Source organism: Pteropus alecto, unplaced genomic scaffold (assembly GCF_000325575.1).
Source record: "Pteropus alecto unplaced genomic scaffold, ASM32557v1 scaffold60, whole genome shotgun sequence".
NCBI classification, from domain to species: Eukaryota; Metazoa; Chordata; class Mammalia; order Chiroptera; family Pteropodidae; genus Pteropus; species Pteropus alecto.
The window spans coordinates 5,093,699-5,105,954 of NW_006430726.1; the positions used below are offsets into that span (position 1 = coordinate 5,093,699).

Here is a 12,256-nt window from a genome sequence, read left to right on the forward strand (position 1 = left end):
CCGCGCGCCGGTTCCGGACCGGCTGAGTTCTGGGCGCCTCAGAAGCCGGTGTGTGGCGGGGTGCGGCGTCCCGGCGGGTGAGTGCGGGCCGCGCCGGGGGCCCTGTGGGTCGGCTCTGAGCGGGGTGGGGAAGTGGGGCGCCGCAGCCGGCAGGGGCGAGCGGGGCTGGGAACGGCCTCTGGGTGCAGACCCGGGACCCCACGGAGAGCGGCGGAGGAACGAACGTGGGGCTGAGGTGTTTTCTTCTCGGCGGGGAATGGCGGAGCTCAGGGCCCCGACTTTACTCGGGCTCTGGGCGGTAACGAGCCGGGCACGTCACCTCGGGGGAGGCGCGGGAGCGGGGTGCAAGGGGAGACTCGGGGGAGACCGCGGGGGGAGGGGTGGGCCGTCGGCGTCCCCCTCACGCCACCCTCCTATCTGCCACCCGTCCTCCCTGTGGTCGTAGCCCTGGAGAAGTGGCCCGAGCGCTCGTCCGTGCCCCCATCCCTGGCGCTGCATGGCCCATCGCGCCCGTCGCGCCCGAGGGTTGAGCGAGCTCCTCGGGTCCGGCCGTGACACGGTGTTGACTCAGGCGCTCCCCTGGGACTTGGGCCCGGCGGGCGGATCCCGTCCGGACACGTTCGCCGGGTTCTCGGTTCGCGGCTCCCTAGCCGAGTCTTGTCAGCTCCCGGCGTTTAACAAACCCCGCCCTTCGGCCCTTGTGCCCTTCCTAATACTTCGCAATTCTCATTTACAGGGAATAAGCAGCCATGGTGCTCAATAGTTTGGATAAGATGATTCAACTCCAGAAAAACACTGCTAACATCAGGAATATCTGTGTTTTGGCTCATGTAGACCATGGTAAGAATTCTTTTTAAGTGGCTTATTTTAAGTAATTAAGGGTGTGACTCCACCTGTGTCAGTGGAGTGACGCTGTGGGCAGTTGACAGTGATGCTCGCTAAAAAGCAACTCTTATTTCCTTTAAAATTTTGATGTCAGAGCAGCTCGCTGTTAAACATTTAAAATAAAGACAGCTAACTAGTGATTAGCATTCTTGTAAAATTGCATCGTTTTCTTAAGTGAGAACTTGAGATTTCATTAAAATAAGAATTTTTGAAATGACTTTGTCTGTAGTCTTGCTTTACTTGGTATACCCTTCAAAGAACTAAGTTATTGCTGTGCTATCCTTTTGTCTTTCTGAGCTATCAAAGGTTTAGGTTTAGAGGCAAGGTCACTGTTACACATATCAGATGGTTAAAATCGTAATTAGAATAAACTTGGTCAAATTCTTGTAGGACAGATTTTAGTAACTACGAACTTTAGTGAAAGTTTGTCAGGTGTTCTATATTTTGATTGGCACGGTTTTGTGTCAGCCTTTAACTGCATTTTATTCTGTGTAAATTAGCTTCAATTCCAAAAAGTTTTGCACTCTAAAAAAAAAAGTCGCTCTGCAACTTTTGAGTTGAGGTTGATGGGATTACGGAGTTAGAGATGCACGGTCAGCACTATAGAGTGCTAGAATCTGTGTCCTTCCAGATAGATGTTCTCTTCAGAAGTCTAATTGAACTTTTTAACATGCCTGTTAACGTATTCTTCACTCAGTATACGTAAATACGAGACCGTTGCTAAACCAACTTTTATGGTTAGATGTTAAATCTGTAGATAAAATCCATTTCTCCTTAAAAAAGAGGTAGATTTGAATTACTGCTGTTATTTTAACAGGAAAAACTACTCTTGCTGACTGTCTCATATCTAGCAATGGAATCATCTCCAGCCGCCTGGCAGGCAAGGTATGTTGTTGTATATGGTAAATACTTGTTACATTTCAGTAGGTATTAGCTATCTACAAAGTGATGAACGATTTGTTGTGTTCTTAGAAAGCCAAAAAAAAAAAAAAGTGTAAAGCATAGTTCATGCATCTAAGAAGCTGCCAATTCATTTTACCTGATACTAATATAAGTGTAAGTAGTCAGATGATATCCTGGCACAATTGTGGAAATTTTCAGAGAGGAAAAGATTCTCCCCAGGTGAGTGACTTGGGTGAGAAGGTAGAGAAACCGTTAGGGGGAAATAATATGGATAAAGGGGGACAGGGCTAATTTGTGAGTTGTGCTTGGTTTGAGAGGAGCTTATGTCAAGAGACTGCTGGGATAGAACACGCAGATAGCGAGGCTCTGCCAGCTCATGGGAGACCTTGAAGGCTAGCCTGCGTACCACAGGAAGGCTTCTGAAGCCTGAGGGGCACGATGAAAATCGTGTCTTATAGGAAATGAAGTTGAGGAGATTTTTGTTTCTAGCTGTGCTTTAAAAAGCCTTGGATAATTTACTTGCAGGAGAGAAATAGAGATATTCCTTCCCTCGATGAATTCAGGACATAATCAGCACTATCAGGTAACTGAGGACAGAGAGAGGACATGGAGAAGCAAAATTGAGTGAAAAAACACATAGGTGACTGAAAGAAGAAACGTGTATAGAAGAATAGCAGAATGCCTTTCTGGGAGGTTGGAGAAGTGAAGGGGGAGCCAGCAGTGGGATCTAAGGAGAGATAGGAAGGAAGCCAGGAGATTTTAGACTCCTGGAAATTTCACATATGCATGTGAGCACATGTGTGTACAAAGGGTTGTTAACTATGCTTAATACCACACAAATCAAGAAGAGTGAGGATTGGAAAAGATTATTGTGTTTGGCCAGAAGCCATTGGTAGCTTTTAGAAGTCTGGTTTTGCCAGAGCTATGGAAATGGAAGCCTTTCTGACAATTAAGGAATTAGTGTGGGATGAATAAATGTGGCCATCCCATGTCAATAAATTATCCTTAAGGCTCTCGAATGAAGGAAATGAGTAAATGTAGGTTTGATGGCAGGGAGAAGTAAGGCAGAGCATTCTGCAGAGGGAGGAGGGAGGTTAGTGAGGTGCTTCGGTTTGAGGAGCTGGGGAGGGTAGGTTTTCCAGTTAAGTGAAGCCACTGTCAGTGCAAAGCCTGGAAAAAGATTCAGGTCCTTATCTGTTGGCATTAACGCTTTGTGAAAGCCAACAGCTAAGTGGTAATGTTAGAAATATCTTGTACCCTACAGTTCTGTTTTTGAGAGTGTATTTAAAATCTGCTAATTTGGGAAAGGGAGTGAAGGCTTCTCTTGCCTCTAGAGAGACCTTCTGTTTGAATCTCTGCTCAGACTTCTGTCAGAAAGCCTGTGAATAGGAAAACAGTGGGTGTTCTTGATGAAGAAGGAATCCCCCTGTCATTACCTTCTGTGAATCGTTCATGGACTACCCAATCAATCATGGCTGAAATTTGAATGAGCAGCTCTCTGGAGAGGATATGCATGCTTGAATAGATTTAGAAAGTGGTAATGTCTTTCAATTTGTCTATGTTCTCTTCCCCATGACAACTTCCCTCTCCAGTGCCTCCCCCTTTAGAAAAATGTGAATGATTTTTTAGTTTATAATGTGAGTATTTAAAACAAAAGTCCAAATCAGTTTATTTTAATGTTATATTTTAATTCATTGGGAATTAAGGGTGCATACTTTGCATTTTTGCAGTTACGGTACATGGATAGCAGAGAAGATGAACAGGTCCGAGGTATCACTATGAAATCCAGTGCCATTTCACTGCTTTATGCAAAAGGTAAACCAACTTGTCTTTTAAAGAAGAACAGTTTTGAATCTTGCATGTTCTTGTTTCTTTTCCTGCCTTAAATGCATGCCTTAGTTTCTTGGCTTCGTGTTCCACAAATAGCAGTCTGGCCTCTCCAAATGATCTGTTGTCAGTCAGGCTATCCAGACATGGTTCCAGCTGGGGACGTGTGGCTGACCTGTGGGCAGAACAACTGGCAGTTCACACCTGCTCCCCCCACCTCCCACCCATGCACTTTGGAACCCTTAACCTAGTGTTCAGAAGTTCACTGCCAGTGGCCTCTTGGCTTGTGAGATGAAATTCATGCCATCTTAACTGTAGTGGTTAAAGGTATGTCTTTGGAATTAGATGGGTTTGAACTTCCTCTCTACCATTTTGAATTATTTGATCTTAGACAGTTTACCTCAGAATCGGGTTCTAGCTGGAATGTCTCTGAGAAAGGTACTTCTGTGCCCTGATGTCCTGCTCTGTAAAATCGGGCTAATGGTAGTAAATACTGCAGATGGTTGCTGTGAGTAGGCATTAGATAGTGTATATAATACACTTAAAACAATCCAGGCACACACAGGCGGTCCACAGATCTGAGCTCTGTCCTTGGTGGCGGTGGTGGCTTTATCGTTACCAGTATGACCTAGGGCACAGGTCACATCCTCAAGTCATAAAAATTACAATGGGGAAAATCCCTTAAACGACCCATGTTGTTATGATCATCCCTGTGGTAGTTCTGGAGCCCACAGAAGGTGAGAAACACTGGGCCAAGAGGAGGAGCAGACATAAAGTATATATGCAGGTATTTGAGCGTTCAAATAATTATTTTGCATTTATAAGAGAACTATATCAAATTAGCAGTAAATGGAGGAGTGAGCGTAGAAATCTACCGAATTACTGTTTTTCTGCGTGGTGTACTTACTCAGGTTTTAATGTAAAGTCTCTGTACCCTGGGGTGGCCAGTTGTTCTGGTTTGCCTGGCACTGACTTAGGGTTAGTAGGGCGTGGGACTTCCAGCGCTAAAGCAAGACAGATCAGCGTGAGCGGTCACCCTGCTGTGAGCTTCATTCTTCTGTTGTGAGGATTGAAGGAGATAACGTGTGTGAGAGCACAGAGCACGGCTTGGCACATAGTAGTACTCAGATTTTTACAGAATTGAACCTGCATTTCAATTGAGCAGCTTCATGCCTGCGCTTTGAGAAGTCGTAGGGAAGAATTTGGCCAACTGCTCTGTGTCTTTTCAAGTTGTTATTTCCTGTTTTGGCCCCCTTATACAGCTTTCCCTCTTCGTTATTGGCTTCTTGTAGTCTCAACTTGCTAATCTGTCAAATGAGTATAGTAATAATTTATCTAATAGGGTCATTGCAGGGACTCAGTAATGTGATTAGCACATTAAAAGTGTTTATTTAGCACAGTGCTTGGCTCACAGTAGGCCTCGATAAGTGGTAACTGATAGAATAATGAAGTCTTTGATCGTTTTATGTAGATGCTGTTTGGAATCAGTAGCTCATTAATGAGAGTTGGAATGACAGCCTAAGTTAGAATGGTAGCTGCTGACTGAGCCTTCACCTCCTTTAGCTTTACAGTAATTTCTTAGATGCTTTCTTATTCTGGAGTGCTCGAGGAACAGTACTGTATACTGCACAGCTGACAATCTGTGTTCTCAAATTTCATTTCAGGTAAGGAGGAGTACCTGATTAATCTCATAGACTCCCCGGGACACGTGGATTTCTCCTCAGAAGTGTCAACGGCTGTTCGCATCTGCGATGGATGCATCATTGTGGTCGATGCTGTGGAAGGGGTCTGTCCACAGGTAGTGTGGGCTGCGGTGTGAAAACATTTAACTGGTTAGGGAAGGTGGGGAAAGAGGAGGAGCTGACTGTTGCTTACTGTGTGCCTTTTCAGATATTTCACTAATGATCAGACATTGATTTGCCATTTCACATTTGATAATATTCCAGTCTGTGATAGAGTTAAATCACCTGAGTTTTGAAGGGATCTTAGGGTGACTTTAGATATTTTGAAATGCCTCTGATATCCTTTTACGGAAGGACTCAGCAGAAATGGGAGAAAAGAATTTGGGGACGATCGGGTGGTTTTAATCCAATGGAAAGGGTTTCTGTACTGTGAGAGGTTGTTTATAGCAAAATCCTGGGCTAGTTTTCCCCGAGACAACAGACATCTTCCTCTGTTCACTTCTTAATCTGCACTTGTCCTCTCCCTTCCCCTTCTTCCCTCTCCTACACTTCTATATCCTTAATCTAGTGTTTCTCATCTTTTCCATCAAAGCTGAAAAAGTTCATTCCTAAGGCTAGAGTGAACATTTGGCTCCAGTGGGTATGGAGCTCATGAAGCTCAGCTCTGTTAACAATTTTTCTTGAAACCTTATGTTTTATCTTTAACATGTTGTCACCTTTTTCATTCTACTTTTGTTCTACTTCTTAATATACCCTTGTTTGTTTCATAAAAAGAATAATAAAAGGTTTAATGACTCAAATGGAGGAAAGTTGGTAATTCCAAGAAGATGTGCTATAATTATCAAATACCTTCTCCTCCGATTTCCCCTAAAGGCGCAACAGGCACCTCAGCTTAAGAAGCGCATCCTTGGTCTGTAGTGTCCTAGGTGTCCTAAGTGAAATTAACACACCTGATTTCCACATAGCACAACAGTGGTTAGCTCTAAGACATGGGGTTATGGTTGGGAAAGTATACACGGGACTTTGGGGGCATGTTCTGTTTTTGACCTGTGTGTCGTCAACATAAGTGTTTATTTTTTAATTATTCAGTGAAGTGTGTGTGTGAGTGTCTGTCTCTGTCTGTCTGTCTCTCTCCCCAGTTCCATAAAGGCAAGGATGATTTCTTGTGTAGTCTCAGTTGTGATGAAGGAAATTAACTGATTCAGAATATTCCAATGTGCTTTAATTTTTTTGAATCATGAGTTTCATATTTTCCTTTCTCTTTTAATCAGACACAGGCAGTTCTACGACAAGCCTGGCTCGAAAACATCCGTCCAGTTTTAGTGATTAATAAGATAGATCGCTTGATAGTGGAACTGAAATTCACCCCACAGGAGGCGTATTCTCACCTCAAGAATATTTTGGAGCAGGTATTACCCTTTACATCAGTATTTTAAAAATTGGGACTCAAGGAGGTATCATTGTAAGGAAGTTGCTAAGTTGTGTGTTTGGCATTGCTATAGAAAATTCTTATTTAGACCTTTTCCGCTTAAGATTCATGTGTATTACAGTTATACTACAACACAGGGAACAGGACAGGCATCCTTTCAGGAGCCCCCTACCCCTGGAAACCTTCTCAACTATGGTTTAATGCTCTCTGGTCTAAACCTTGTAGTTTGGTTCCAAAATGGAATGATGATAGGAGACTTTTTGTTTTTTTTTTTATGACCTGTCTTTAAATGGAATTTTACCCAAGTATTTTTAAATTTATTTATTCAGGAAACATTTATATAGCTATATGTTGAATAAATGAATTCTTGGATATTCGTTGTGTGCTGAGTATTATGAATGTAAGGACAGACAAGTCAGAGTCTTTATTTTCAAAATCTCACAGTGTAGTAGGGGAGACAAACAGTTAAAGGAGACATTTGGAGAACAGTGAGATAAGCCCTGGTGTGATTCAAGAACATGGTGAGGACCACCTCACCCAGACCAGGTGAGAGGGAGGAGAGAGTTAGGGAAAATCTTGCAACAGAAGGTAGTGTATGCAGGTAGAGAATTATGGCAGGGGCGTTTGAGAGAGAAGGGACAGGATGCACAAAGTCATAAAGGCGAGAAAACACAGCACAGTGTTTCACCCAGAGAGGTGCAGATTGTCTTTTACAGCCAACAGATTAGAGCACGGTGAGCAGGGCCAGGAGGTATGAGGAGGAAGGCAGCCAGGCCTTAGCGTGTGGTGAGCCTCTATGCCGTGCATTGAGCTCGAACTCTTCTTCAAGAAAATGGAGCACCATTGATGAGACCAACTTAAAATGTATTTGCCGAAGGGAGGGAATGATGAAGGCAGAGCAGTGGAAAAAGTGGATCAGTGGGTCTCGTTCCCTGTAGAGACGGACAGAGACGGACACAGGCGAAATGCCCCTGCCTCGCAGTGGAAGGAGCAGGGCCGGCGGGTTTGCAGATACAGACAGGCTGACGGGTTGGAATATGGGGAGTTTGCAGGATTTCTGGATAATAGGCTCTGTTTTCTCTCTCAGGTAGGAAATAAGATTACTTACTTGGGAGTTGGAGTTTGGGAAGAAGGCCCGGAGAGAGTGGTGAAAAGTTCAAACAGCTGGTGTGTGAAGTGGCCAGGGACTTGACTAAGGCTGTAAACTAGGGTTGTCGGGGTGGAAACTGAGTTCCTAGTGACACCAGGCCTGGAGTTAAAGTTGTGACTTTAACAGTGTTTGCACTAAACGAATAATCACAAAAATGATTTTACTTTTGTTGGGTCGAGAAAGAATGGGCTGATAACTTGTAAGTTAATTATTATAAATGCCATATTACTATTAATATGAGCCCAGACTGTGACTGACAGATGGCTCTTGGCTTAATGGTTAGGCAGGGTGTCTCTCACTATGGGCATGCTAAGCATTGAATGACAGTCTGCCGTATCACCATCTCTTCTAGATTAATGCGCTCACAGGAACTCTTTTTACTTCTAAAGTCCTAGAAGAAAGAGCAGAGAGAGAGACCGAATCCCAGGGGAACCCAAATTCTGACCCGGGAGAGCAAGTGTACGACTGGAGTGCTGGCTTGGAGGACACGGATGATTCCCACCTTTACTTCTCTCCAGACCAGGGGAATGTGGTGTTCACAAGTGCAGTCGACGGGTGGGGCTTCGGGTGAGTCTGTTTGCATCTGTTACATCTCTGTGCATTTGATACACAAGCGATTTTTTATATGGTTATCATTATTATAATTCATAAATACATCAGAAGTGGACATCTTTAATAAAGACACCTAGGTTCTCAAGGGTTTCTGCTTTCTGTTCGTTCAGTTATGTAGTTAGAAAACCCAGTTTACTTGAGAATGGTGCAAAAGGCAAGGCAACGTCTTAGTTTCATTATACAGTTTTTCACTTCATAGGCCTTCTGGAAGGGTCTCTGGGCCTCCCAGGCCCATGGACTGTGCTGTCGTCACAGAGCTACCCGTGCTCAGTGCCTTCTGCAGTTGCTCATAAATCCCACTGGACACCGGGCAGTGGGACACTCCATTGCTCCACCGGTTGTTAAGAGTCTGCAGTTCTGCCTGGGAATTTACGTTTCCACCCTCTCCTACCGTTTGATTTCCTCTACAGGGCAGTTACTTACCTTCTAAAAATAGTATCACTTTGCCAACTCCCCCTGCCAAAAGGGACCCAAAAGTTTGGTCAGCAGCCAACAAGTTATGCAAAGCTCCTCTTCTCTCCCCAGAGCAGGTTATTTGGAACCTTGGGTGAAGGCAAGCTATACAACCCAGAACAAACTGGAACGAACGTTTTCCCTCAGAAGTTGCAACTGATTTTTTAAATTGAACTTTTTATTTCGAGGTTATAGTAGCTGCACGACAATTGTAAGAAAAAATACAGAGTTCTCAATTTACTAACCCCTGGAGTCGTCAGCGGGACAAGACCTGCTTTCTTTTTGAGGCCCAGGAGCTCTGCCCAGTGAGTGTCGGCCCTTGGCCCCATCCTCACTGTGGAGTAGTGACTGAAGTGGGCGCGAGACCAGGCGTGCCCTTTCAGCCCTGTGTGCTGGGAGAGCTGTCAGACAGTGGAGCGAGCCGAGAACCTGTGCAGAGAAGACGGGTTCTCTCTTCAGAAGGACAAAAGGATTATAGATAATGTAGTAATAATAACATAACTCATGATTACATAAGTTATTGTAGGAATAATGTGTAATTTGTAATTTGTGTCATTTGTTTATACATAATAATTATTAAGTAATAGGAAGTAAAGTTTTGGAAAATTTAAAAAGTCGCTCTGCTAAATAAATTACTGTTGGATCAAATGGGAAATAAAGTTTACCATAGTGAGTAATTTTGAAAGTAACGGACCCTTGAGGTCAGCTCCACAGTGTCAACAGCCTGTTACTGTGTAATCTGAATTTTGATTCTTGAGTGGGTATTTTTTTGTCCCTTGGCCCTCACTGAAAGGGGATTGGATATTTATCGTTAGCAGTTTCTGCAGTGCCTGCTTTTGCTTCTACGCTGCTGCCTGATGCTCTTCACATTCTTGCTTCCAACCATAATTATTAACTCCTGCTCCTTCAGCTTATCACCCTCACCAGGCTTCCAGTCTCATCAGAGAGTGTCAGCTCGTTGGACTGAGTCGTGGTTAACTTCTGGATTCCAGCAGTACCACAATTGCTGACTGATGTGTAAAGAACAGTCTAGAGTATGTTAACTTTGGATTCCTTCTGCAGTGGATAAAGTAGCAACTGCATCTTTTCAGATGCTGGTGCTTTGAGAGTTGGACTCAAACCTTTGGTTAAACATACTGTCCCCTGCAGAAAAGATTTCCTTTAGGTCCTTTATCCAGACAATGCAGACACTACGTACAGCAGCACCCATGTTTGTCAGGTGACTGCCCTCCCATGGCTGAGAGCAGACCTGGCGCTAACTGGTTTCTCTAAGAGCTGAGGGAGTTAAGTGCATGTGTTTGGGGTTTAATCGTGGATGCTGAAAAGCCCTTTTTGGCAGGTTCTGGCTAGATTTCATTCTCTTTGTGAACAGACAGCTATAGCAGTGAATGGCTGAAGCCGTTTTTGTTGGCACAGTTGCAATGGGCAACTAGAGCCTGGATTTCCTTGGCCATTGCCCCTCCTCCCGTGTTTATACATGCAGTTAAGAATGGGAGCTGTAACGTGGGGTCTGATTCATGTGCATGTAGAGATGATTGGACAAGAACACAGGCTCGGGTCAGATGCTCGGGTTTGAAGCCCAGCTTCACTTATGACCTATAAATATCTATGTGCTTCTTTATCCTTTTCTGTAAAACAGGAGATAATTTGTACCTGCCTTGTAGGTGAGTTGAAATTATTATGTTAGTAATACATCTGAAGCACTTTGAACAGTATCTGGCACAGAAACACTCCAGTGTCAGCTATACCCATACTTGTTGTTATTAATAACCTAACGCTTTCGTTTCAGAATTGAGCACTTTGCCAAGATCTACAGTCAAAAAATTGGCATCAAAAAGGAAGTTCTTTTGAAAACATTGTGGGGAGATTATTATATAAATATGAAGGCTAAGAAGATCATGAAGGTTGATCAGGTAATGTGCATACCTTCCTTTTGAATGTCGGTTACGCTCTTGCCCCAAGAAAACCTTTACTGTCACACTTCATAGGATGTAATTTGGCTTTGGTGTCAGTTCCTGAAGGACTTTTTAACTGTATATATTTGGTTAAAGCTCATGAGTCAGATCCAAGTATTGCTTAAGTAGAGTTCTTTAAATATAGATAATAAATGATTATTATTGGGGGGTAGCAAAATTCTCGTCCTGGTCACTCGAAGACACACATTTTGCATCATGCATTTGTGTGTCCCTTTCGCCGTTAAGGAGACGTCTCTTTTACACACCACTGTATGGCCCACAGTGTATTCCTAGTCTCAGCTGAGGCATCTCTTACTAATGCCAGTCACCATGAGTGGTAATGGGGAGAAGCAGGGGCTCCCTGGAACCCTTCCTTCTGTAGGTAGAGGCAATGTAGGACTGACCGCTGAGTCACGTAGCCTCAAATGATACTTTTCTTGACACTTTTAATGTAAAATTCAGGATTTTGTATATTATTCTCATTAAAGAGCATATATGTTCCTTTTAGAAAGTACTATAAAGGCACAGGAAAGAAAAAATCAGAAGCCAACAATGCTAATGCTATGGTTTTAATTTATTTTTTTTCTTTTTGGATAGATGCATATATCCCTCAGTTGATATTATGCTGTTTATATAACGTAGCTGCTTTTTCGCTTGATGTTATATCTAAATTAAAAAAAAAAAAATCATGAATATCTTCCCTTGCCTGAGAAATCTTTTTATAAACAGTGTATTTAAAAAGGAGCCAGTGTGAAGTGGGAAAGAGCTGATTTGAGATTCCGTCTCTGCTTAAATCTCAGCTGCAGCATTCACTAGCTTTGTGACCTGTATCTAGGTTTTTCATTTGCAAAATGGAGGTCATCGTACTTACCTCTGGTTGTGATTATATGAAACCATCTGAGAAAAGTCTTGAGAACAGTTCCTGTCACATAATAAGTACCTTGTTGTTATTTTGTTTTGTGAGTGCTTCATGGAATCACTCTCCTAAGATTGGAGACATAGTTTTTGTTTTTGTCTTTTAAATGTTTTGGTATTAAAAGTAAAGCTATGGTGGGCATGTTTGTGCATAAGTTTTTATGGCTTCTTGATGACTTTTTTTTAAACCAAGCATTCAAAGGTAACGACGTAATTTCCTACTACTTAGCGGTGGCTCTTGAGAAGGGCAGTATCGGTTCGTGTTCCATCTCATGTCTCTGAGAGAATCCATCTCGGGGTGCTCTTGCTCTTATTTAGCATAGTTTAAGAGAACCGGTCGGTTTTTTGTTTATTTAATAGCCTCTTTCTTGAAGTTAAGTGTTTTTCCTATTTAAGAACATCATTAGCCTTTAGTCCAGGGAAAGGCCTGCACACGCAGAGGGAA

General features: G+C 43.2%; 2 protein-coding genes across 3 annotated transcripts in view; one reads left to right on the forward strand and one right to left on the reverse strand.

Annotated features, from left to right (window-relative positions):
• The window catches only part of LOC112483940 (stabilizer of axonemal microtubules 1-like), a 3,388-nt gene extending 2,883 nt beyond the window's left edge, over positions 1–505 (reverse strand). The window contains exon 1 of the mRNA XM_025050417.1: positions 497–505. Coding sequence (XP_024906185.1) covers positions 497–505 — 9 coding nt within the window. The remainder of the gene's footprint in view (positions 1–496) is intronic.
• EFL1 (elongation factor like GTPase 1) overlaps positions 1–12,256 on the forward strand; it is a 68,037-nt gene continuing 55,781 nt past the window's right edge. For both annotated transcript variants that reach the window (XM_006905313.3, XM_025050065.1), the window contains exons 1-8: positions 1–77; positions 737–840; positions 1,703–1,770; positions 3,519–3,603; positions 5,280–5,413; positions 6,569–6,706; positions 8,229–8,443; positions 10,731–10,854. In XM_006905313.3, the coding sequence (XP_006905375.1) occupies positions 750–840; positions 1,703–1,770; positions 3,519–3,603; positions 5,280–5,413; positions 6,569–6,706; positions 8,229–8,443; positions 10,731–10,854 (855 nt within the window). In that variant the 5' untranslated portion in view covers positions 1–77; positions 737–749. The remainder of the gene's footprint in view (positions 78–736; positions 841–1,702; positions 1,771–3,518; positions 3,604–5,279; positions 5,414–6,568; positions 6,707–8,228; positions 8,444–10,730; positions 10,855–12,256) is intronic.